We start from the raw sequence: 27,207 nt of genomic DNA on the forward strand, positions 1-27,207 counted from the left end.
TGCCAGCCTCCAAAGAGCACACCTTTCTCTTTTGGCACAATTGACAGGTTTCATCAGCCAAGGCAAGCCTGAATTCACCCTGAGTGCTATGGAACAAAAATGTAATTACTTCTGTCATTCACTTAAGTGGTGAATAGTTTGCATACTGGGTTGTGACTGAGAGTTAATTCAAACCCATCAAACTCACAGGCTCAACTTCTGCCTCAGATGGGATGATTAATTTTTTTTTAAAAAAGGTTTGCAGCTAAACACATGCACACACACAGAGACAGACAGACACACACGTTCACCCACACCCATGCAAAGGCACATAATGTGCACATTTTTCCCATCGTGAAGATATGTTTGTCAGATCAGTCAATGAGAATGTGGATTATCAATTATCAGATGATAGCAATGATAGAGATGTTATTTTTCCCCCCAAGACGTAAATGAGAATTATGGGGCCAGGGCTACACCTGCCAAACTCTTTCCATTTTGAGATGATTTGGAGAGAAGTGGGACCTGAACCAGTGATTAGTATCAGAATTATGGGAGAAGATTTACAGTAAGCTTCCTTTAGTAATATACAATAACCGAGAAAAGAATACTCATTAGCAATTTAACTGAAAAGTTGTTTCATAAAGAACCAACTCAGAGGCAGCAATTTTAGCACTGAGAAGACCAGATTAGAAGTGACAGGATGACAGCAAAGGGTTACAAAGAGAAGTCTGATATAAGATTGCTGTCTCAATGTCTACATGATCCATGATTATGACCTTCCATGCAGATGAGTGTTCTAGTAAAGACACATTCTAAGATTCTTCTCCAAGTTGACATATAGTTTGTGCAACTCTGTGCTATCCAAGGCTTTATCTCAGGGGTCTTCTAACTTGGCCCTTGTATGACTTGTGGACTTCAACTCCCAGAATTCTTCAGCCAGGCACGCTGGCTGAGAAATTCTGGGAGCTGAAGTCCACAAGTCATAAAAGGGCCAAGTTTGAAGACCCCTGCTTTATCTGATACCATCATCATTGTTTGGAATTATCTGGCAAGGTGTAAGTACTCTTTTCAAGGACATGGGAATGCAGGTTATTAGTTATCTTCAGTCTCACTATAGCTATAGGTCATAGATTCATAGGACTGGAAGGGAGATAAATACCTAAGAACACAAGCAGTGCTTTGCTGAATGAGAGATCTCTGGCCCATATAGTCTACCGGTTTGTTCTCACAGTGCCAACCAACTGTACGAGGAAGCCCATGAGTCTTAACCTTCAGAGGCAGTCCACTGCCATCAAAGCCAATAGCCATTTATCCCCAGGACTTGCAGTAAATGGTCCAACCCCTCCCCCCTTTTTAAAGCTAATTAAGTTGATAGCCATCACCACATATCAAAGTAACATACAAGAGAGAGAGAGAGAGAGAGAGAGAGAGAGAGAGAGAGAGAGAGAGAGAGAGAGAGAGAGAGAGAGAGAGAGAAGATTCCATTGACTCTTTTATTTACACATTTTATTTTTAATTAAAAAATAAAGGTTATCTTGATACAGTTCTTTGCAGCATCTGGGCAAAATATGCACCCTTTAACAAGACTGTAGGAAACAAGATCGTTATCTAAACTTTGGCACACTAGACTGGAAAATAAAAAGCAATCCCTCTCCTGCAAAGCTTTCTTCCCAGGTTCATGACTTGTTTTCCTGCCGATGTCAAGGATGGATGGTTCAGCCCTTCTCACCTGAAGTGTGTTACTAAACAGGAGAAATGGCACAACAACAACAACAACAACAAATGGAACCTTCCAAACCCAATGGAAAGAGATGGGCACAAAGACTCTCCCTGAGCTGAGCTGAAACGGGGGATTCTGGGAGTTGGAATCCAAAAGTCTTAAAGTTGCCAAGGTTGGATACCCCTGATCTACCGTATATTGTTACGGTTTGAATGTTGGCTCCAGGGCCATCCACCAAGAGGTCAGGAACATCAAGATGGCAGTCCCAATGACTAGATTAAAGCCCTGCCCCTAATCTGTATCAGATGGGCAACCCGGTAAAATAAGGGCAGCTATCAGACAGTTCTGGCTGCTCTTGCTCTCTTGATTCTTCCGCCAGTCCCAAGAATCCCCAGTCTGGTTCACAGGTATCTTTTCTTTAAAAAAACTGGATTGCATCACAATAGCATATCTATTTGCTGGAACTCATTACTTAGAAAAATATGGTTAATTGAATTAGTGATGTCATTTTCCAATATGTGAGCAATTACAGCCTCATTCTTATGCAAAGAGAGGCTTGTGAGATTGGGCTGTTTCCAGTAATAACTATTCATTGGCAAATTTCAGATCCAAGGAACTGACCTGATCTTTGTTTCAGCCATTTGCACATAGGGTTAAAAATTCAAATAACTCTGAAGCTACTGCCCTCACCAAAAATTTTAATACAAGTCTTGGCACAAAGACATAAAAAAAAATATATTTGCAAGCCCTTCCCTCGAGGGAACAAACATTTAAAAAATACAAATTGTGTGCAGGAGCAAATAACATTTTTAAAACAAGCTTTCAAATACCATTTGGATGCACGCTTTGATGCGTTGTTTAAAATGATGGTTTTGTTTAAAAAAAATGGAAGAAACTTACAAAGAAGAGAGCAACTGAGGCTAAAGCAAAAACCTAGTTGCCGCTCCTTAATATAAACTGGCCAGAGGTGAACATATAAAGGATAAACTGGCTTTTGATTATGGCAGCTTAAATTCTTAACAGTTCATTGCACAGATACCCTCGGGGAAATACTATATACTGGTGTTTTGCTTGGAGCCCAACTTGCTCCCCTATTAATTTCCACTTCATTTCCAGGGTAATTCTGTATTCCAGATGATTGAAGGGAAGACTTTCTGCAGAGATCCAGTAATTTTCTCTCTACTGAAAGAAACCATTAAACTGCACGCACTGGCATTCTGCTGTACACATTGACTCAAGGGTTCTCCAGAAGAAATGAGTCAGCCTGGCAGTGATCCAGTTATGGAAGACACTAGTCGTGCAAGAACTTTTCAGGGTTATGCCCAACTGAATCCCTTTTCAGCCTCCAATACAAGCCTCCTCTACTCATTCAAACCTGGACCACAATCTAGATCATGGATCTTCAAGCTTGGCCCTTTTATGACTTGTGGACTTCAACTCCCAGAATTCCTCAGCTAGCATGCCTGGCTGAGGAATTCCGGGAGTTGAAGTCCACAAGTCATAAAAGGGCCAAGTTTGAAGACCCCTGATCTAGATAGAGAGTACAAGGGGATTGGAGAATACTATTATGTCACTTCCCTCTTGTTTTGCCTTTCTACTCAGAAAAGCAAGTTGAGTAAATAGCAACGTTGGGTTGGCAGTGCCCATTCAGACTTGCCACTGGTCAACCCCAGAACACTTAGGGCCATGCTCCTCGAAATTCCAACCTCTGATGTTGATTTTGGTATTGTATGGAACAATATAATTTACTTACAATGCAATGGAGACAAAAGAGTAGCCAGGATGGAGCTATGCATATCAGCCATAGTTCTGGATTGAAACTTCAGCCTACTGAGTTTCCAAAACCAGCCCCTGATCATTGTTGTCCAAATCAATATATTTGCCGTCAAGGGAGCTCTTCCTAGGACAGTTGTTTGTTCTCCCTTTCCTGGTGGCTTAGATGATCTTTTAGGGAATAAGCCCACCTGAGACTCACAATTTGAGTCTTTCTCTTGACTGCCACCAGGCTCACTCACTGGCCAGCATAATGGTAGACCACTGACATCCCCTTGTTTTGAATGGCCCATGAAAAATACTTTGCACTGGTACTTTTACAAAATACAACCGTGGGAATCCTGCTCTCTCTGTCTTTGGTAGTTGCTGCTTAGCATCCATTTTAAAGCATTCTGAACAATTATAACAACAACAACAACAATTATGGCAAGATAAAGAACCGGTATATTCAGCATGCTGAAGTCCTTAAAACATTTCTTCTCATGAAAGCATGAGGAGTTGACGCACTTGGGTGTTTCGGAAGCTCCAATCTCTAAGCATGCAGTTTATTTGGAGAAAGATTCCAGGATATGCATCGGGAAAGTGTGTACTTGACCCTGGGAGTCAAGAAATCATCCTGGTTAACATTGGATCTCCTCATCCAACTGTCACCTACCACACCGATTGATTTCTTAAGGCACGAGGTGCAGGGAAATCCAGTTTATGCATTGTCCCCTGGGGAAGCTTTGAGGTGGCTCTTAACTTGAGGTTGTCAGCCCTAGAGATGCCTCTGCTATGTGTTTAGGAGATCCATCGGTTTCTGAAGAGGAGCCCAACTGCTCCTTGGTTAACCCAGAGTCTTCTTCTGCTTGGTTTTCCTTCAAGACCTCTGGCTGAGTTTGGCTGCTCAACTTTTCTTCCGCTTCGATTTCCTCTGAGGTGGGAATGGAATTTTTCTTTGGGCGGCCTTTGGGCTTTGTGGGGGCCTCCTGTCCTCCTTTCAGGACCTGGAATAAAAATAAATGAAGCTGTTTATGGCTATACTGAAATCCTGCTGACCAAGTTACAGAGAGGCGAATGGATCGATTTTGGCTTCTTTGTGTCGTCTCCATCTTACATTTATTTTGCTCTATGCCCTACATTGGTTGGTATTAAGAACCCCCCTCCTCCCCATTATTAACAACATCATTTGCATTTTTGCCTAATTTACACATGTGGCAAGCCATTTCCCCTAATTTATTACATGCTCACCTACTATTTTCCCTGATTCATATATCTTACGGATAAAAATACATATTTTATCATTATTTTGGGGGGAGGAGCAACTCGTGTTTTTATATATGCACTGTTGGATGAGAGGTGAGTCAGATGTGCAATTAAAAGTGAGTAGAAAACAGTCATTGGTATTCCAGGCAGCTCATTATTTTCCATTTATTGATTTATTTATCACATTTCTATATCTCCTATCTCCATCCCGTCATGCCATTCCCCTCAAATTCCCCTTTTTATCATGGTGTGAATTCTGGAGATGACAAACAAAAGACCAGAGACAAAAATCACTAGAGACAAAAATCACACCAGTGCACAAAACACAACTTCATATGCAAGCTGGCATGGATTAACTGTAATATTGTTTTATATTGTTGACAAAATAAAGATTTCGTTGTCACAGGCTAAACAACCTTAGGCCACAAAGACAGAACCTATACAAAGTCCTTGTCCAAACAAAAAAACCGATGAATCAATACACACAAATATTTACAAAACTCAGGGATGTCTACAAGTTAGGGTTAAAAAAGTAAGATGCGGCACTCAAAACCCAATCCATTTTTAGCTGTGTTTTACTAACAGAGCTTTGATGTACCACTTTGATATTATGGTCACTATCTTGACTTTTTGACCATACCTTGTAAAGAACCCTGGTGTCACTTTTTTTTCAGGGGGGGGGGAACTGGATAGACTTAATTATGGTTGCTAGAGACACCCTGAAATCAACTGATATATTTTTCAAGGTCAACTTCGTTCCTGTTGAAGTCATTCAACTGACGCTCAGTGTAACCACTAGGACTCTGACTGAATTCCATAAATCATGGGTCCCCAACCCCCAGTCCGAGGACCAGTACTGGGTCGCGGCATGCCAGCAACCAGTCTGCACAAACAAGCAAAGCCCCATCCATGGGATACAGGTAGCACACAAAAACCACGCACTCTCTGGTCCTGGAAAAACCTTTCTCCACACAACTGGTCCCTGGTGCTCAAAAGGTTGGGGACCTCTGTTACAAATGCTTACCATTTTTTTCCATTTCATCCTGCGATTTTGATACCAGGTTTTCACTTGGAGTTGAGTGAGGCCGAGGGACTGAGCAAGATCCAGCCTAGAAGAGAAACTATCCAGATTAATGAACAAGAAGAAGAACGTGACATCATCCTTCATTACCAAGATTACACTGCATCTTATTGAAAGTGAGCAAATGGTTCATCCACACAATTGTGTGGATCGAGAGACCAGCAGCTTAATCGGACGTGCTAATGATTAGAGAAGACCAATGACTAATGATCAAACAAGAGCAATGACCACAATATCAGTCGTTGTAGGGTTTCTAAGCAAGTCACACCAAACTCAATAGGAAGTTAGTCTAAGAAAGCAAACAAAGGCCTGCGCTGTAAATTTGCTTTTTAAAAGTAAACATTTTAATTTGCTTAGGACTGTATTAACTAAACAGTTCTAGGCATTGGATTTACTTCTCAGCAGGGATGCTGTGCACTATTTCTACAAGTTCTGCTTTCAGGTTACACAATGTCAGTTGGGTCGTGCCTGTTCAGAATAATAATAATTTAAAAAATGGTTACATTAAGACTGACCCTGTAAAAAAAAGGAATATGCACCTTCCCCTGGTTCAGAAGCTGCACTAGATGTTATGTGGCATGCTGAGAGTCACGCTGCAGAACTGGATGAAGCCAGAGTCCATCCTGAAGAGGGTATCAGGAGTTTCAAATGGTATTTGAAGCAACTAAAAACAATACGACACCTATTTTTCCCTTTAATTCCTCTCAAGACAATGTTTTGGCCCCAGCTGTTCTACTGGGGGCAAAGGGGACTCCAAGAAGCCATAAATCTGGTAGGTGAACTTGCCACTTTAAACATGTTTATCTCCATTATAAAACCTTTAAGACAAAAATAGGAAAAAATATTTTTCCCCTGCTGGGCAAACTGGAGTATTACATGATCCACTAAAGAAAAAAGAAAGAAAGCTGGACAGTACCGACCAAATCAAGTGTAAAATTGGTGGACAACGTCAAGTTCTCTATTGCATGTTCACAAGTCAGATGAACTGCCTAAACAGGAAGTATCTTCATCCCAGTTGTGAGAAACTGGGGGTTAAAATGTTTGATCTACTACTGTCTCTCGGAGATCTGGCCAAGGGCAACCAATTAATTCTTTCTTTTTAGAAATAAGAAACTAGTGTGGCTGAGAAATGTTAAAGCAAGAATAGTTATGGCAGAAGATTTTTATTTTGCTTTCCCAAAGTAAAACTTTTGGAGTTGGACAACTCAGCTGATCCATTGATGGTTATAAAGACCTACAAGAATACCTTGTTCTACTTTCTGCCTTTCCCTTCTTTTCACTGCTTTTAAGACCAGCACGGTCTTCCCTAACATGACAAATAGCAGAGAGTATTCCCCTGACATCAGAACTGCATTTACCTAATCATTCCTTCAGAGCTGGAATGTCAAGTGAAGCTCATGAAACTCACTGAATAAAGACACTTGAATGAAACTTGCTGGTACTGCTCATGAGTTATGCCTTTTCCATGATTAATATTAGTGAACCGGAACACAAACAGTGTGGAGGCAACATAAACAAACATGATGCACCTTGTCTTGTTTCACGCACCAGTAGTTGCGTAATGAATGGTTTTGAATTAGTCCAAAATTTCCCAACCATCTTTTTTTCCTTAAGATGCCTTTCCCAGCATAAACAATACATTCCGTCCCTAGGTTGCAGTTGTGGAAGAGTGGCGGAAGCATTTGTACTTTGTTTGGAAACAAGTGACTGCGTATATAGGCTGAGTTCACACAACCTGGCTTACTGGGTTAACAAAACACAGTGTAGTGCTTGCTACTTAATGGGCTATGTCCAAACAAAGGCATCATATGATAGCTTAATGCGATGACCTGGTTCCTACAACATGCTAAGACAATGAAGGGCTCCCATACCTTGATGAACAGAGACCACCAAACACATTTGGTCTAATATAACAAATTGGATGAACCCAACTGAAAAATCTTGTAAAGGATCAGATCAAGGGAAGTTGCTAGGAGCATGGTGGAGCTTGCATGGATTGGGAGGTTAGCAAGTCCACGTTCAAGACCTGGGTGTTGCCATGGGACAGGGTGAGTGCTCGTCCTTCACTCCAGCTCCTGCCAAGGACATGAAAGGAACCCCCAACTGGGTGTCCTCTGGGTAATGGTGATGTCACTGGCTAATCCTATCAATCCAAAACCACCTTGGTGCTTCTGACACAAGTGCAATGTGGTGTACATTGAATTATAACAGGGTCCCAACCAGTTTGAGCAAGGAATCCTAAAACTTTCCAGCTCTTCGGGGTTTTATCAACCTGTCATTACAAGCAATGATGGAAGATTGTATCTATCATCCGTAACTGAAAGTGCTCCTTCAAACCATATTTATTTTGTTTTTCATCTACCCAAGGCTGCAGGGGAGATAGAGAAGAAACAGTGGTGTCATCTATCAGAGGCTTACTGTCCTTATTTTTAACTTCTCCACAAAGCAGAAAAATCCCAGTCCTGTGATTGGGTGGTATGATTTTATGGGTCTCCCAGGGCTCACCACAATTTTCTCCTTATCCATGAATGTTCATGCAATCCTTGTTTAAAATCCCCTATGCTAGCAACCCACAGGCTTGTATCTTAGGGCAGCGAAATTGATCAAGACGTTATCTTCAGAATCGCCAGCCCATCATCATTTTATTGCCCAGAAAATATTCTGAGAAATTGGATACCACAATGTACTGTCCACCTTTTAGGGTGGAAAGGAGAGGCCTTCTGAGTAAGTACATGTGCTCCTTCCTTATCAAATCAATAAACAAACAGATTCCCAAGTTTTCATGTATTAGGGGTGAGTCTTCCCATTCCATTGGCCTAAGGGAAATGTGTCAGATCAGTCTTCTTGGGCCAGATAATACATGCCTATCATGGCTAGATTGCCTGTAACCCTTTCGGGTTGCTGGCCTGTGGAAAATTACTGATGGTTGCCTAGGAAACAGGAGCAACAAACACAAAGTGTGAGGCAGAAAGCTGCTAAAATTGCTCTTGCTCGTCAGGCTTAGTCATGTACGATGCTGAGCAATATTAACACCAGCCAATTCAGAGAGCAGCAGTAGCCTGAGAATGTGATCAAGAGGCTTATGGCTGATGGGCTCTTTGGAATTACAGTATAGGTCTTGAGAGTTATAGGGAACCTGGGAATTACAGTTCAGCAAGATCGAAAAAGAGCACGCTTCTTCACCTATCATGTTTAAGGCCAGGCAAAGATTCGGAGACAGTTAGGATAGTATCAGGTGCAAGCAACCACATCCACACAGGACAGGTTCAAATTGACTATTTTATTGTATTCTACCTATGGTAAAAGAATCTCCCCAGACTGCTTGCCTTTCTTTGGGAACAAAGAGATATGGTTCTTGGAACTTCAGGGGAAGATCAGGCTTATGCCTCTTGTGGCTGAGCAAGGATTCAAGGCTAGTTCCCGCTTGATAGCAATAGCAGAAGCACTTAGACTTATATGCCACCCCATGGTTCTTTCACGGTACTCTCTGGTCATTTACAATGTCAGCCTCTTGCCCCCAACAATCTGGGTTCTCATTTTACCAGAAGGCTGCGTCAACCTTGAGCCCTATCAGGATCGAACTCTTGGCTGTGGACAGAGTGAGCCTGCAATAGTGCAGTTTAACGACTGAGCTGCCAGGCCTTTTGATCCCTCTTTCTTGCTGACTGGGAGTTCCCCAACGGATATAAGGTCAAACTATGGCATTGCTATTATCTGTACAGGCTAATGAATGTGACTTCCTTCTTTGATACAGTTGATTCTTCTTTGAAACTAATTAAAATTATGCTCCATTCAGACAGTTTCCCTTCCACCAACAAGGGTTAGGGTAGGGTTAGGGTTAAAGTTAGGGTTAGGGTAACAAGGGCAATGGACTAAACCCTTCATGTTCTGAATGTCAGGATCCAGAACCCAATCTAGAATGAAACTCCCACACTTTTAATTCCACTTTTTTAAAAAGTCAGTTTGTTCCGTCATTAATCTTGGGATTCTTGTTACGTGACGATGATCAAACAACAGTGAAAACCAAGAGCTGGTTTCCTTCTCCACATCGGCTCCTATTTGCTCTCCGCTTATTGCATATTTGCTCTCAGCTAGTGGAAATAATTTGCTTCTCCCTTTCATAGGAAACAAGCTTCTAAGTATCACTGCCCATAAATCTATGCTGGCAAGTATGCATGTATCCAGCACACTCGCAGCCTGGTATGTGTTTTCCACTGATATGATCTATTCATGTAGCCTTTGATTCTAAGGGAAGGGTGCTTTGAAATGCGATCCGATTATGTGTCCGAGCCTTCAGACAAGAGCAGGCTCATCTTCACATGCTTAGGAGCTATCATGGTCCAATCAGCACCTGAACAGCTGAGAGGAGCAGGGCTTAGGGACCCCACTCTGTCATGGCTGGAAAGACAGCCCCATCTTCAATGCTTGCTTGAGAAACAGACTAAACCCTGTAGGGCATTTCCTTTCTGAAGTAAGGATATGATGAGGCTAAAATGGTCCCTGGTCTTAGAAGATTAAAACTAGGTATTTTGAATTTTAAAGCATCTGCCTGGTTAGTCTTTTCTCCGCACCATAACATATAAAGTCCTTCGGGAGAAGGGCGGTATACAAATTAAATTAATAAATAATAAAATAAATAAATAAAGCAGCTCGCTCTGTCCTTCAAGGCTGCTAACAATTGTTGTTAGGGGATCATTTTGTGTGGTTCATTTTTATTGGTCATTTTACGGATTCATTTTATCGGTCAGTGACTAGAATAAAGTTCGCTCTCTCTCTCTCTCTCTAGCCTTCAAATGCAAATCAGTATTCCTGCCAGGATCCATTGCTCTGCTTGAATTAATCTAAATCTAAAACTTCTGAATGTCTTTTTTCCCAATGGTAAATGTAGAAGCTATTTCCCCCCCACACACACACACACACATACACCACTTTTACTGTTAAAAATGTAACGGAGACAAAAAGACATTCTCCTTCTGTGTTAGTTGTTACCCACATGTCCCTTAGCTGGCCCTACCCATTAGCCATTTGGGACTCTCATCAAAGATAATCGAAAATAAATGGTGCAGTGTCAGGTCCCTATCCAATCTCCTGCCTTTGAGAACAGAGTTATGTATGCAAATGGAGTAAGGATCTTAATCTGTTTGTAGGAATGTTTAAGATTTTATTTATTTTATTTTATTTATTTTATTTAGATTTATATACCGCCCTTTCCCGAAGGACTCAGGGAGGTTTACAGGGCATTTAAAAAACAGTCAATACAAACGTTAAAATAAATTAAAAGAGATTAAATAGAACCCTGAGAAAATTAAAACCCAGTTAAAATTAAAATTAAAAATATTCTCAGCCTGGGCCAGAGAGCTCGAAGAGCCAGGTCTTCAGGTCCCGGTAGAATGAGCGGAGGTTGGGGGCAGTCCTAAGCTCCGCAGGCAGCTGGTTCCACAGGGCAGGCGCACCCACTGAGAAGGCCCTACCCCTGGGTGTTACCCGCCGGCAGTCTTTAACCGGCGGCACCCTGAGGAGACCCTCCCTGTGGGAGCGCACTGGACGAAGGGAACTTGATGCTGGCAGCAGGTGTTCCCTCAAATATCTGAATATCCTGTTCAAAACAGCCACTGTTTTGAACAGCCCCATGATTTGTGGATTACATAAGTATGCAAGAAAGTTAAAGATAATTCTCATTTTGGAAACCCTGGCTCTTCCAGGCTCCAGTATATGGGACTTTGAGGAGTAACTGTCTCAAAACCTTCAGTCAAGTGCTGACAATAGGGACTCCTACCACTAGAGAGAAATGGGGTAAATAGCAGTAGCAGTTAGATTTCTATACCGCTTCACAGTGCTTTACAGCCCTCTCTAAGTGGTTTGCAGAGTCGGCTTGTTGCCCCCAACAATCTTGGTCCTTATTTTACTGACCTCAGAAGGATGGAAGAATCCCTTTCCCTCAATTGTCTTAGATTTTGTAGAAGGATGTTTCATTACTACAATCACAATTTAGCCTTCACTCATCCATTATTTTGAATGATCTAACAAAGAGTAGTAGTCAAAGCCCTCTATATAGTAACAACCTGGCTCATGCAGGATTTCTGCTGCCTTCTTAAAGGCCACTAAGTCTCACTTCATAAAGAGAAACCTCTAATATTGGCATCCAATGCCACCATAGATGCTAGTCCTCAAGGTACGACTCAATCTTGAGTTCAACCCACTTTCAAAGATTCTCCAAAGCTGGAGTATTCAGAAGACAATTTTACCATGCTGAGACTGCAGAAGTGATTGGTGGGTGAATTCCTAACATGGAACTTGACACAGGCATATCGTTCTCTATAGCAACTTGCTCTTAGAACCATGCTAGTGCAAAAATCAAAACCCAAATGACCTCAATATGATTTAGATCAGGGGTCTTCAAACTCGTATGACTTGTGGACTTCAACTCCCAGAATTCCTCAGCCAGCATGCCTGGCTGAGGAATTCTGGAGTTGAAGTCTGCAAGGGCCAGGTTTGAAGACCCCTGCTTGAGATTCTAAGTCCTGTGCTCCCTTGCTCTGCCCATGCTGGCTGAGGTTGACAGGAGTAGAAATCCAAGACATTTTAAAAGCACCAGGTTGCCCATCAGGGCATCAGTGGCTTCTTTTTTATCACGAACCAGTTGGGTTGCCCTCTCACTCACTCACACCCCCAACCAACCCAATCTCTCCTCAACCAACCTGTCTGGGGTGGACAGGTACTTCTGCTTTTGGAATTTCTTCTCTAGTCCCATCAGCTGCAACTCCGTGAAGATGGTCCGGCTCCGGCGAGGCTTTTTCAAGGGGAGGGTGGGCTGCTCTGTCTCAGATTCACTGCTTCCATGAGTTTCGTTGGCCTGGGTCTCTGAGCAGGCACCTGCCGAAGATGGGAGTGGCGAGAGAACCCTAGAGGTGGTCACTGCAGGAATGAAGTGAGAGACGGCTGAAGGCGGTCTGGTGATGACAGAGATGAGTGGATAGGCCCGAAGAGAAGAGGGACCTGGGAAATAAGCATCAGAAGGAAAGGCGTTACTGAGGGAAGTCCCAGCTCTACTTTGATGAAGATTTGATTCATACGTAGTACAGAGGTCCCCCTCTTGCCTTTCTCTTGAGGGCAAGAGAAGAAGGGGACGACAGAGAAGGAGGTGGCTGGATGGAGTCACTGAAGCAGTAGGCGTGAGCTTAAATGGACTCCAGAAGATGATAGAGGACAGGAAGGCCTAGAGGAACGTTGTCCATGGGGTTACGATGGGTCGGACATGACTTCGCAGATAACAACAACAGAGGTCCCCAACCTTTTGGGCACAGGGACTGGTTCTGTGGAGAGAGAGGTTTTTCCGTGAACCAGAGGGTGTGTGGTTTTGTGTGTTGCCTGCATCCCACAGATGGGGCTTTGCTTGTTTGTGCGGACTGGTTGCTGCCATGCCGCGGCCCGGTACTGTTCCACGGACCGGGGGTTGGGGACCCCTGACATAGTACATAGTAGATACGATAAGTAGATAGTTTGGGACCACCAAAGACAGGGTAGAGGCAATCCTTCTTTTTAGCACCTTCCTTTTCCTTCTTTCATTTTAAAAACCCTATTCCAGACACAGCAGCAAGCTTTGAGTAATTACCTACAGGCACCAGTTGATTAGGGGTGGTGTTGGAAAAGAGAGGGTTTTGTTAGGACAAGAAAGGTGATTTTCCCCTCCCTGTCCAATGCCCTCAGTCTTCAATGGATCACCGTGTGTTTTCAATTAAATGTATAAAATCATAAACCTGGAACAGGAAGATATGCAGATTGTGTGTGATCTAGTTACGGCCTAGGCAGCTGTTCTAGCCTCCAACATGCCCCTTGCTCTGATTTTCATCCTTCAGCTCCTTGGGAATTAGCCCTGGAAGAGCCAAGGAACAGAGCATTAAGGCATGGCTGGCAGTCACCTTCTTACAAAGTGGGAAAGAAGAATTTATGACTTCAGGAAATTAATCTATAGCACTGAAGGTAAAGACGTTTCGATGGAATGATCGTTAAACCTCAGGTTTTTTCCCCCCTTCATTTTTAAAAGAAATTTACCATTCATTGGCAAGCATAGCCAGCTTCACAAATCAACACACTGGAGGCTATTATGAAATAAATGTAATTTACCTTACGGTGCTAGAGAAGACGATGCAATTGTTTGCAGAAGTTTAAAAGTGATATGCCTCCATTGGAGGTTTGGACAGATCAATTTATTCTTTGTCTGGACTTGTTTGGCATACGTTTGCTGAAAAATTCAGCATTTCTAAAGCATGTTATAAATGGCCATTGTTTTTGTTTGCACTTCTCACATTTTTATGCATTTGATACTTGAAATACTTGGGTTATCTGGAGCGTTCTTTATTCTGGAATATCTACCTTTAATGAATGTCGGTATGTTTTCTGAATAAAAGGAGAATTAAAAACCCAGGACAGAAGGGTTTAGAGCCACGAGTGTCAACCAAGTCAACATGTTTAAAAATGCAAGCCAAATGCATTCACAAGTGTGTGTTTGTGCATATGTAGGCTCGTACACTTTCCACTTTACTTAAGCACAAATGCTTGCAAATAAGTAAAACATTGCTAATTTTTAATTATGTTGAAGGAGAAAACATGGCAGCAGGACCATTTTCTGCCAACAACATAGCAAAGAAACAGCATAGCTTACTTAAACCCTTTTTGCGGTCATGATTCTTCCACAATTTTCAGGTGAGGCACCAAGCAAACTGCAAAAGCCATTAAAAAGTAATAAATCAATAACACTCAAAAACTATACTCAAACACACAACCACGCGCACACAAAGTCAGGAAGATTGAAATCATTAGAGGGAAGCATTCTTTAGCTTTCTTCTCGGCATATTAAAGTTGTTGGGCTAATGGTTCCTATTTGGGTGGGATTCAATGACAAGAATGCCCTGGGTGACTGCAGTTTGGGAGAGTCAAACATGGTTTAAGAAAAGGGCAGCGAGTGGAAACATCAACATCAACTCACTGGGAAATAAAAAATAACAAGCTTCTCTAATAGCCGACACAAGTAAAAAGTTATGCTGGATCCCAAAAATAAATCTGGTTTTTTCCTAACCTTTGTCTTTCAATTTCATGAAAAAGGAAGTGCTTCTGTTTTTTGGGGGGGCTCCCAAGGAGAAGAACAGTTTTGCTGAAGTTGCCACACCTTGGGGTGTAAGGTTGCTCAAATCAACTGGCTGCCAGTTGCCATGTTGTAGCTGAAAGCTGAACTCCCTCTTCTCTCCTTGGCCCAGTCTCCCCCCCCCCAATGTCGTGGTTTTATCTCAATCTATTTCAGGTACCACCTTGGAGACCCTTTCTCAAAAGGCTTTGAAGAGTATGGTTTCCACAAGTTCCTTCTTCCGCTTTGGTTGTAAACCTGAGTCGTTCAGCTGGTAGTAAGAAGGAATTTGTTGTGTCGGATCCTTCAGGGTGGGGAGTCTAACTGAAACTGCAAAGAGGGCCATGAAGGGTGGAGAAGAAACTTCTGCAGAGGTTTGCAGTACTAGGGCAACGAGGGAAAGACGGTGTGCTGACAGTGGCGTGGTGAGTGATGAAGTCAGTGACAGAGCAGCACATAGGGCACCTCCTTGTCCTACCAAGGCATTGGTAGCCATGAATGAGAAGACTCTTCTTCAGCCACATTCCTCTTTAGAACATCATCATAAAGCTGAAAAGGACCTTTGAGGTCTTCTAGTCCAGTCCCCTCTCACAGCAGGAAACCTTATAACTGTCCCAGTCACACGGTTGTTCGGCTTATTTTCAAAAACCTCCAGTGATGGAGCACCCAATTCTGGGAGACAAGCTATTCCATTGATTAATTGTTCTGTCTGTCAGGAAAGTTCTCCTTACTTCTAAGTTGGATCTCTCTTTAACAAGTTAATAGAGTAGAGTAGAGTAGAGTAGAGTATATAGAGTATAGAGTAGAGTAGAGCAGAACAGCAGAGTATAGAGTAGAGTATAGAGTAGAGCAGAGCAGAGCAGAGTAGAGTAGAACTGGAAGGGACCTTGGAGGTCTTCTAGTCCAGCCCTCTGCTCAAGCAGGAGAATCTATGCCATTGCTTCTTATCCTGCCCTAAGATGCTTTGGAGAATAAATTAAATCCCTCCTCCTTATGACAGCCCCTCAAATACTGAAAGACAGCTATCATGTTCCCCCCCCCTCGACACACACACACACACACACACACACACACACACACACACACACACACACCTCAATCCTTCTCTATGGTTGGCTAAACAGATCTAGTTCCCTTAGCTGTTCACTGTACAAATTAGCCTCCACACCCCTTATCTTTGTTGCTCTTCTCTGCACATGTTCTTCTTCTTCTTTTTTTTACTCTTTATTACAGTATTTCCTCCTTTAGGAGAAGGTCATGTTCTAGGCAGCGCAACTACTTCTGATCAGATTGTATTTGTTCAGAAGTTTTCTCTTCACCAATTCGGTTCTAGCCTGAAAGCCAGCCGATTGAGTGGACAGCCATGGACTCTCTCTGTAGGACCAGTGTTCTTCATCCAGCTCTTTCCAGAAATTCCAGAGAACCCCCAGATTGAAAATCCTGCCAGCTCTTTGCCAACCCTGAATTAGAAGGGTTCATGTTTCTGAGCAATGTAAAGTCATTTAACATTTCTGTGTTTTTAAACTCATAAACAAACACAAAAAAGTGGGGGGGGGAACCTTAGGGCTGCCTTGCGAATTAAAAGGAAAACATTTTTTTTAAAAAAACTAAACAATTAACCAAGCTCGGCAGATAAGAGGTTGGCCATCAACTCAGATGACCCCAGCTCTATTCTGAGTTCTGACTCATAGCATGACCTTTAACAAGTCACTTACCTTCCCCATCTCCATTTCATTTTCTGGCATCTCAGTCCTCAAAATGCTGACTTGCAAATAAATCCCATTAATTGGGGGGCGGGCAGGGTCATTGTTGTCATCGATGCTCATCAACGTACAGGTAGTCCTCAGTTTATGACCACCGTGGGGGCTAGAATTTCTGGTGCTAAGCAGGGCAGGGATGAAGTGAGCCACGCCCAATTTTACGACCTTTTTGGCCGTACGTATCACACGGTCATTAAATAAATCTGGTTTCCGCCCCCCCCCCCATTGACTTTGCCCATCGGAAGCCGGTTGGGAAGATCACAAATGGTGATCACGTGACTTTGGGATAATGCAATTGTCATAAATGCACCCAGAGTTTGGTCTTTGCAACGGATGCTCCGATGGTCATAAGTGCAAGACTTGGTGGCGACTCACTTTTTTTTCAGTACCCTTGTGACTTTGAACGGCCGCCAAATGAACGTTTGTAAGTCAGGGACTACTTGCACACTATTCTCAGCCATTTTGACGATCGACCTGCAAAGCAAGTTAATGCCGTCATCCTATCAAGGAGACTTTTAGTTCTGTCTTTCAGTACGAGGAGTTTCTCTTTTTCTTTTTGTACATTGAAGGACCGAGCTAAAAGGTCTCCTTAAAGGATGGGGAGGGGCGGCAAAGTGTTCCAGCCTTGCTCCTTCCCTTCCGACCTCCCTATGCAGTTAGGAGAGCCTTGTAGGAAAGTGCAATGGTGTTTCTTGAACTCTGTTAAGGATGATTTACAGGAGCAGGAGCTCTGCGTAAGCAAAGGAAGCTCATGTGAGTCATATACTGTTTTGCACTGAGCTGAAGGTAATCAGATCTGTTCCATCAGCGGGACAAGACTGGAGGTGGAAAGAAGAAGATTTACAAGGATTCCCCCCCCCCCCCCAATCCTTCCTTCGGTAGCTTTCTGGAACGTCTCAAAGGGAATAATTGAATTGATTTGCCAAAGCCCACTTAAGTGAGTTCATGGCTAGGATGAGATTTGAAAGATAAACTTCCTGGTATAAGAGTCCACCATTAACATCACCAGGGCAATGATTTTGAGAAACTAGAAAAGTAATAATGTTAACAATTGGATTCAGGAGACATGTGACTCGTCTGTGGCTGAAAAAGCAATGTCATCTGTGAATCCAAAGTGTCCCAAGATGTTTTTCTGTAGCATAGATTTTATTTGATAATGTCAGAGAATCATAGTTTCCCCCTTAACATAAATTTAGAAATCTGTTTGACATTTGATATGTTTGTTTGGGGGAATAAATGTTTATACTTGAGTTGTAGCTTTGATAGATAGATAGATAGATAGATAGATAGATAGATAGATAGATAGATAGATAGATAGATAGATAGATAGATAGATAGATGGATGGATGGATGGCAGGAATAGACAGATACAATTAGCCAAGTTTTTGTTCCAGGCAAAACTTGGCTAAATCTTTTTTTGGAACAAAATTAAGAGAAGGAAAGATTTATGGATTGGCGGCTTGCTGGCATGTCAGCTTCGCTGGGAGGCAGAAATGAGAACTTGGCTGAGTGAACACTGTCTAAGGTGATGGAGAAAGAAAATTAAATAAGAAAAAAATAAATGAACTGGCAATGGAAGAGCTCTTCTCTGCTGGCTGGAGACAGTCAAAACAAAACAAAAATATAGAAACACCTTTTTGCCCCTTTCTGGCTGCAGTTTATTGCACAGATTCTTAATTCCTGACTGCCACTTGCCTATGCCTGACCCTTTTCATTCTAGGAAATGGATCCGTCACCCAACCCAGAAGTAGTGCAGAAATCTTATCTACATTTGGCCTTTTTATTGTGAAATAGTTATTTTTTTTTTTTTTTAAAAATTAACCTGCTGTTCAAAATGCATTGTGAACGCCGTTCAATGCTGCAAATTAGATTTTAGGTAACTTATGGCAACTGCACAAGGGTAATCTTATTAGACTCTCTTTCTTATTAACCTATTATTCTCTGTTGAAAAGGGGCTGAAATGAAAAGGACAACATGTCTTGCATTTAATCTACATTGCAAGCTGGACTGAGAGAATTTTGTCCCACAGACACCTGTTCATTGCATTATCCCAGTGCACTCTGGAAACTTGTGCTGTGAGATAATAGCTTACTATTACTAACAGTTCACACTTACGTTACACGTCAAAGGAGAGATTAAATCTGGCTTGGATTTCTGAGTCACAACTCCACCATAACCCAAAGTCAGTGTATTTAAATGTAGACACGGCACGAGAGAAATGACTAAGTGACAATCTCCAATCCATGGAGAAAATAATGTAAAGCCTGTACATATTTGACCTATCTACCACCGATGTTACTTGAGAGTAAAAGACTAACTGCTCATCGTTTCCATTCTTTTCCTGGCCAATAGATTATTTTCTGGCCTATTTCATGCATGTTAAGACATTGGATGAGTGATTCCAAAAACACACTGAACCTAATTCAACTTAACAGTTAACAATTGTTCTGATAGTTAGAACAATTAACCAGTGGAACAACTTGCCTCCAGAAGGTGGGGGGTGCTCCAACACTGGAGTTTTTAAAGAAGAGATTGGACAGCCATTTGTCTGAAATGGTATAGGGCAGGGGTCTTCAAACTCGGCCCTTTTATGACTCATGGACTTCAATTCCCAGAATTCCTCAGCCAGCATGCCTGGCTGAGGAATTCTGGGAGTTGAAGTCCATGAGTCATAAAAGGGCCGAGTTTGAAGACCCATGGTATAGGGTTTCTTGATTGAGTAGGGGGTTGGGCTAGAGGACCAAGGTTCCCTTCCAACTCTGTTATTCTGCTAAAGCAGTGGTTCCCAACCTTTTCTATACCCCGCACCCCTAGAACGCTTCTGATATATTCTCGCACCCCTTACAAAAGTTCAAAATAACGGCAACCAATTATGCATATACACTATAATTTTGAAAACCCAAGTTTTGGCACCCCCTGGAATATCGTCTCGCACCCCTGGTTGGGAACCCCTATGCTAAAGACATGCTGTCTGTAGGGGAGGTATTTTATGCCAAGAAAAACTTCAGTTGCAATGAAGAATGTAATTAAATTCAAATTTGACAAATTAATTAACCAATTAGCCAAACTGCTGCTAAAAAGAGAATATCAAGAATTTCTTCATTGTGCTCTTAAAATCTCTAAGACAAAAGTACACAAGCTTGTTCCTACTTCCTTAAATCTCAGTTTCCCATTAATTTCAAACCTTCCCATTTGCTTTTCTTCTGCCACAGGTAATATTTGCAGAGCCCATTCTTCCTTTTTCAAAACAACCTATCAACTCAACCTTGCTGTTTAATTGGGCATCATAATGGTAATGAATGAATCTGACTACAGTGAGCACTTAAAGGTTTCATGCCTTAAGGTGTTTTGAAGGTTAGAGCAAACACACACACACACACACAAACCCCAGTTCCTAATCAGGGAAGACAATTAACACACTAAGATGACAGTTTAAAATACTACTATATAGATCTTCAAGGCAAATGCTCTGACAGTAACTAATTGGCTCTAAAATATTTGATAATCTGCAACTTTTGGAAAAGCCAGAAGAAGTTAATGAAGTCAGTCCTGAAAAGTAATGTTTAAACCTAATTTAGCATGTATTATAGCAACTCCACCCATAGGCTGTCAGATTCATTTATCATCCATAATCATACACTTGTCTGACAGCCAGACTGAAGGGTATTGTAGGGAGAGACCTGGAGCTAAATCATGGTTTATTTAGTCCTGGTTGGCTGAATAAGCTACCATTGCCTGGATTTGTTCAAGATGCTGCACTGATTATAATTCTTTATAATCTTGTATGCAGCCAAAATATGGCTTATCTGCCTTTAGATTTATTTCTCTTACTGTTCTTTAGTGAAGCAGTTTTATAACTGTGCCAAGATGTTGTCATTGATTTAAATAGCCACAGAATGTATGTTTTTCACAGAGGCTGCAGATTCAACAATGTGTAATGCTGATTCTTTATCTGTCTCCTTCCTTCTGCAGCAAATTCAGCAATTCAAAACCTGGCTGGCACACAGACACACCCTTTACACACAGTTGCTCTTTCTTTATTTTGGATCTTCTGCTAATGTGTGTCTGTGTGTGTGTGTGTGTTTTTAATCTATTTTTGATCTGCATTATATATAAAAGACTGATGGAATTTTGGGGCTGTTGCTTTTCAAGGGACAAAGGACCAGTTAGTTATTCATTGTAACCTGCTAGCTTTAGAAAGTAAAGTGATTGTTGAGTTTTGTTGGCATTTTTTTCTATCACACTAACCAGAAAAAGGCTCAGGCCTCCTTCATTAGTCTTGACTGCTTCCTACTCACACGGACTCTCCCCAGGTGACATTAAAAATTGATTCATCAAGAAGAGTGGATGCCATTTTGACAGCTTAAATAGCAGCCTTACGAAGGGCCCAGGCGGTGGCTGCAAACGTAGACATGCTTAGCCCCATTGCACTGAAACATGTTGCAAATCCACCTCTGTATTCAAAAGGCGCATTAATAACTTAGCATATTGGCATTTGAATGAAGGCATGCCTAAATATAAATCAATCGGTTGTTGGCTTCCTCCTTGGTTAATTAATGCACTATCCATAAGCAAGCATGAATTATGGCTGCTGACTCACAGGGTGCACAAAAGATGCCTCAGGTTTCAGAAGCCCATCCTTCTGCTGGCTGTCAAGAAAGCAGCGGCGGTAAATGCCACCGTCTTTTCCTGCTTCCATCATGCAAAAACAACAGGATGAATGACACAGGAGGTGAAAAGAGGGATCTTAATTATTTGCAAAATAAGACCTGCTTTAATTCGGGGTTCTGCCAACTTTGGGGATGTGCATTTCTCTCTGAGGTAACATTTCTTAGGTGAGGGGTCTTCAGACTTGGGCCTTTTATGACTTGTGGACTTCAACTCCCAGAATTCCTCAGCCAGGGAGTTGAAGTCCACAAGTCATAAAAGGGCCAGGAGGTGAAAAGAGGGATCTTAATTATTTGCAAAATAAGACCTGCTTTAATTCGGGGTTCTGCCAACTTTGGGGATGTGCATTTCTCTCTGAGGTAACATTTCTTAGGTGAGGGGTCTTCAGACTTGGGCCTTTTATGACTTGTGGACTTCAACTCCCAGAATTCCTCAGCCAGGGAGTTGAAGTCCACAAGTCATAAAAGGGCCAGGAGGTGAAAAGAGGGATCTTAATTATTTGCAAAATAAGACCTGCTTTAATTCGGGGTTCTGCCAACTTTGGGGATGTGCATTTCTCTCTGAGGTAACATTTCTTAGGTGAGGGGTCTTCAGACTTGGGCCTTTTATGACTTGTGGACTTCAACTCCCAGAATTCCTCAGCCAGGGAGTTGAAGTCCACAAGTCATAAAAGGGCCAGGAGGTGAAAAGAGGGATCTTAATTATTTGCAAAATAAGACCTGCTTTAATTCGGGGTTCTGCCAACTTTGGGGATGTGCATTTCTCTTTGAGGTAACATTTCTTAGGTGAGGGGTCTTCAGACTTGGGCCTTTTATGACTTGTGGACTTCAACTCCCAGAATTCCTCAGCCAGGGAGTTGAAGTCCACAAGTCATAAAAGGGCCAGGAGGTGAAAAGAGGGATCTTAATTATTTGCAAAATAAGACCTGCTTTAATTCGGGGTTCTGCCAACTTTGGGGATGTGCATTTCTCTCTGAGGTAACATTTCTTAGGTGAGGGGTCTTCAGACTTGGGCCTTTTATGACTTGTGGACTTCAACTCCCAGAATTCCTCAGCCAGGGAGTTGAAGTCCACAAGTCATAAAAGGGCCAAGTTTGAAGACCCCTGTCTTAGGTGAACGACATGTCAGGCACACAGGAGATATGAGTCGTGTGAAAAGATGAATGCATTTTAGTCTGGAGAGAGTAATCCTTACTTGAATTGCCAAAATCCAGAAAGTACTCCATGGGGTGCTATGTACAGCCATGAATGCTTGAAATCAGAGTTTGGGTTTCCTGCATTTCCCCTTCGGATTGTTTGCTTCGGATCGGTGGTTTTGACTATGGGTGGCCGGATCCTGGTCCATCCAGTATGAGCTGCAACAGCATTGTGAAATGGAGCAGGGAAGCTGCAAAACATGTAATCCTCTTGTCCAATAACATGTTCTTTTTGAAAGATCTAAAGAAAGCTGGCAAAGCTGTGATAAGTATCTGTGTTGCTCTGACTGACTGATTATATGCCATCACCCCTCTGTTGAGTCTTAGCAGCCAAAAAGATAGTTCTTCTCCAAGATGACCTGTCTTCCATCTGAACCTTTAACTTTCCCTGTAATACAGTCCTCATGGCTGTAGCTGAATCCATCCATCTGACTGCTGGTCATCCTTCCATGTTTCCCAGCATTACAGCCTTTTCCAGAGAACTAGACCTTGGCATGAGGTTTCCCAAGTAGGATAATGTGGGTCTGGTTGTCTGTGCCTCAAATGAGGTCTCTGAATTTATTTGATCTCCATTTGATGATCCATGGGATTCTCAGGAGTTTTCTCCAAAAATCAAAGTTCAAAAGTCCAACTTTTATTTTCTTAAAGGGTCACAGGGAAGAGCATTGTCTGCATGATTGAGATCTTGGTAGGCATTGATACCTTAGGACATCTGAATACCTTCCCCAAGGCTTTCATTGCTACTCAACCGAGTGCTAGTCTGCAAAATATTCCGATGATGATGGTTCCTTTACTGTTGATAGTCAATCCTGAAAGTCAGAAGCTACCCACCAATATTTTTGTCATTTCTAAAGTTGGTTGCTGCACCTGCTGTCATTAGTTTGGTCTATTTTGTATTTAATCTTAACCTTCATCTCTCAGTGTGATCCACAGCTTTCATTATAGAGGTTGTCTTCATTTGCGGCATTTAGGGGGGAAAAAAGAAACATTATAATTGCCTTTTTCTTTCTTTAAATAATGCAAGTGAAGCATTCCTCCGGCGGGAATGTGCTAACCATGGACTGACATTTCAGTTGAGTTCTCCTATCATTTGAATTGTCCCAAATCTTGTATTCATTGCAAGAAGACTTCTGCAAGAAGCTTCCTTAGATCTCCTGAGCTCTGTTATTTTAATTCTTTGGTATCATTCATGTCACAATCGAAAGAACACTCTTGCCTTTCCCCCTCCTAAATGGGCCAAAAATAAACCATGGAGCCAGCTCTAGAGAACAGCTGCACAAACAATGCCATTTAGAAGAATGCATCGTGACACATGATAAAGTTTTCTGTCTGCCCGCCGAACCTTTGCTTTTCATCAATTAGCTCTCCTGGGTGGGTAACAGGCAGAGAAGTGGCACAGACAAATTAAGAATGTTAACTGCTCTCTTTTCTAAGAAATTCCTGAAAAAGAAACCTAGAAAAGACCCAGAGATATGATGGGATAGCCAGAAATGGAGGAAAAATCTCCCCTTTGGCTGGCGCTTGCTTTTTTTTATTTATCCCACTGTCTCATTTCCAACAGGGATTATGATAGGACCAAGTAATGTTATTTGATTAACGATCAGCTTTTAATAGACCAGTGGAGATAACTTATTACAGTAAAATATGGTGGTATCTTTAAAACCCTAACACTTTATATAGCATTGGCACATAGTGTGTCTTATTTGCACCCAATCATGTAGTTTTGGAGTTAGTCATTATCTCCCAACCTAACCCTGCTTTCCAGGATGGTAAAATTAAAATGTCAGAATCACAAGATGCAAACTGGCAATAAATGTAGCAAAGAACCGAAGAAAACATAAGCCTATCCGATGTTCACTTAAACAAAAATTACACTTAGAGGTTGAGTGGTGTCTTAATGCCAACATCTGAGGACTTAAAGAGCAATTGAGGTGTAGAAATGGGGGTGATCTGGTATGGACCCACCAAAAGATCCAATGTTCAAGACATTGGTGCCTAGCTCTCTTTCTAAAGAAGGCAGGATCTTTTTCAATGCATCCTTTATCCTTCCCATTGTGGAAGTATGTTGGAGGGAAATCTTCTTCACAAATAAATAAGTACACCATATATCAGACAGCCCAACAGAATGAGCAAATAGCCATTCAAAGAGAATCTCTACCCATGAACTGACTGAAGTCCTAATTGCTTAATCTATTGCTTAAAACAGCGAAAGCTCAGAATCTCATTTCTACCTGTCAACACACATTCCGAAACTGCTAAATTTGGATTCAGCAGCTCCCATATTTTAGTTGACACACCTCTTTTTTTAAAAAAAAAATCCCTTGAAATATAAGATTGCTTCAGGTATTCTCTGAACCAGCCCCACAATGAAGTAATGGGTACCTTTGTCAATGATGGAATAATAAGATACATGTGTCATGATGTCCAAATTACCATCATGGTTTTCCTGCACTAGTTCTAATGATTTAAGGGAGAACAATCTGGCTCCAAATTATAGTGTGCAATTGATATTTAAATTTTATACCTCAGGCCAAATGGCTTGGGAATGAGTCTATATGGGCTTGACCATTTCTGATACATAGATCTTCTAAAATAGTCCAATGTCCTCAACAGATGGACAGTATTGTATAATTCAGCTGCAGGAGCAGCTGTTTAAATCCTTTTGTGGTTGGGAGAAAATGCAGAAATACTCATAGACAGAGTGCAGTTCATCAAAGACATGTCACCCATTCACATTAAGATATAAAACTCTTCCCCATGGCTTCTGCCCTGCTTTAAGAGCTAGAAGGAAGTATTTTAACTGGAATAAATGGAGAAAAGAATCATATAGGAAAGTTTCAATTCTTCACATGGTCAAATGTGCACAGGAGGGAACCATCAGATGCCGAAGGACCACACGGTCTTTTGAAAGTCTTCAAATGGACTAGTGGAACTCTACTTTCCTGTTGCAGGGTATAATCACAAAATCTTGAAAGCCTGAGAGATACTCTCTCCCCTTTCTTATTTCCAAGAGAATCAAGGTGGGCCTATCTTAAGTTTCTTTCTTATCCCCTCTTCCTTTCCGAGGCTAAGCTGGTGTCTACCTAACAGACACTGGATTCTTCTTCGAGAAGATCTCCACAACCCTCTACAAGTACCAACGTTCATTTGATATATGATAATATATCATATATATTATGATATATTATTGCTAAACAGTGCTCCCAGATTCATGTGGACTGAACGTTCTCAGTGGATTAAAAAAAAGTGAGTTCAGAGTATGTTTTGTGGGAAGGGGGAGAAAGAGAGACAAAGTCAGAACAGAGATGGGATGGAGTATCCAACAGGAGAGCATGGCTGCATGAGTTGAACGATGAACAAAACCCTTTTGCATTGCAACGTTTTGTTCTGAGCCCTTTTTGGGAAATAATCATTCAGATATCCGTCAAGGGGAAAAAAAAGAATAAAAATAAAACAAGTGAGAGAAATGATCGTATGAATTAGGATGCTGGCAGAGCTCAGTTTACAGGTACACCATTCCATCTGTCTAACCAGTTAAGGCAAAGCATATCTTAAACACAAGCCTGGGGACTTAATTGTAACTAAATTTGTTTCAGTGCAAACAAATGAGCTTAACTGATTTTGTGGATCAGGATAACTTGCATTCTTTACGTGGTGAACTGCCTCCAAATTTATTTCTCCTTGCATAGGAGATAAAGACAATAGGACAGGGTAGAGCTTCTCTGGCAAGTGAAAGGCAATAGTGAATGATACGGCATAAATACCTCCTATTTATAAGAAACTTCTCTGTTGCTTTTGGATTTGAGTTGTGAATTATATTAGTGAAGCAACAGGGAATAGCTAACTGCTGCCCAGCTGCCTAGAAACCAAACAATGGCAATACTTCAATACCGTACGGGCAATTTGCAACTAAGACGGAGCTCTAATAAAACATCTTCCTTCCGCACTGAGAAAGAGATGAATAAAAGGAAGGACTTCCTTACTTAATCAATAGGAGTTGCTGCTATCAATTGTAGAGAAGATTTTATCAATAGAGAAACTTTTAAAAGGAAACTGGACCAACTCCTACAACACCAGGCTATTCATGGCCACGAGCCTGGATGTCTGCTATTTATTTTTCACATCTTCCTCAAAAAGAGATCCCTAAATTCTTAAACTCCTAATCAGGCCCTTAACACACTTGGAGTTTCAGTTTCCTGGACACATAACTTCAATGCCTCAGAAAAGGCCCAGAGGGTTGGGACTAATCTCAAGTTTTCCCCTTTTTTATGTGGGTCACAGATGCAGCTCAGGAAGGTTTACACTTTTTAATAAAATTAGATAGTTGGAAAAGGTGCCACTAAACTCCTGATTTTTGCTACCATAGACTAACACAGCTTTCCTTCTAGAAGGAATTTTTCTCTTAAAAAAGAAACTCTCTACTCTCTTGGAATTCACAGACAGACTACTGAGATCACAACTGTTTTATCTGATGAGATCTCTTACATGCAGGGATTTTGCATTTGCACAAACCTTTCTTTTAATTGGATTTTTTAGGATGATGGAAATCAGCATAAAAAATACCTACAAAGAATCTTCCCAACTCTTTCTTCACTCCCAATCAAAACCAACCCTTTCCCCGCATTAAAGAGAATGATGCAAACAGTTTAAGTTTCATGCACA

At 41.7% G+C, this 27,207-nt stretch overlaps 1 protein-coding gene across 2 annotated transcripts in view; it reads right to left on the reverse strand.

The window, feature by feature from the left end:
* Nucleotides 1-1,488: 1,488 nt before the first annotated feature.
* Nucleotides 1,489-27,207, reverse strand: part of BARX2 (BARX homeobox 2) — a 40,654-nt gene continuing 14,935 nt past the window's right edge. The window contains exons 1-4 of one of the 2 annotated variants that reach the window (XM_081333689.1): nt 22,545-23,396; nt 12,500-12,797; nt 5,745-5,829; nt 1,489-4,461 (exon numbers count right to left, since the gene is read on the reverse strand). In XM_081333689.1, coding sequence (XP_081189815.1) covers nt 4,213-4,461; nt 5,745-5,829; nt 12,500-12,797; nt 22,545-22,575 — 663 coding nt within the window. In that variant the 5' untranslated portion in view covers nt 22,576-23,396 and the 3' untranslated portion in view covers nt 1,489-4,212. Of the gene's footprint in view, nt 4,462-5,744; nt 5,830-12,499; nt 12,798-22,544; nt 23,397-27,207 lie in introns of those variants that run through there. The other variant, XM_081333688.1, reaches the window with a different exon arrangement.

The sequence above is a fragment of the Vipera berus genome, assembly GCF_964194415.1.
Source record: "Vipera berus genome assembly, chromosome: 8".
In the NCBI taxonomy this organism is placed as follows: Eukaryota; Metazoa; Chordata; class Lepidosauria; order Squamata; family Viperidae; genus Vipera; species Vipera berus.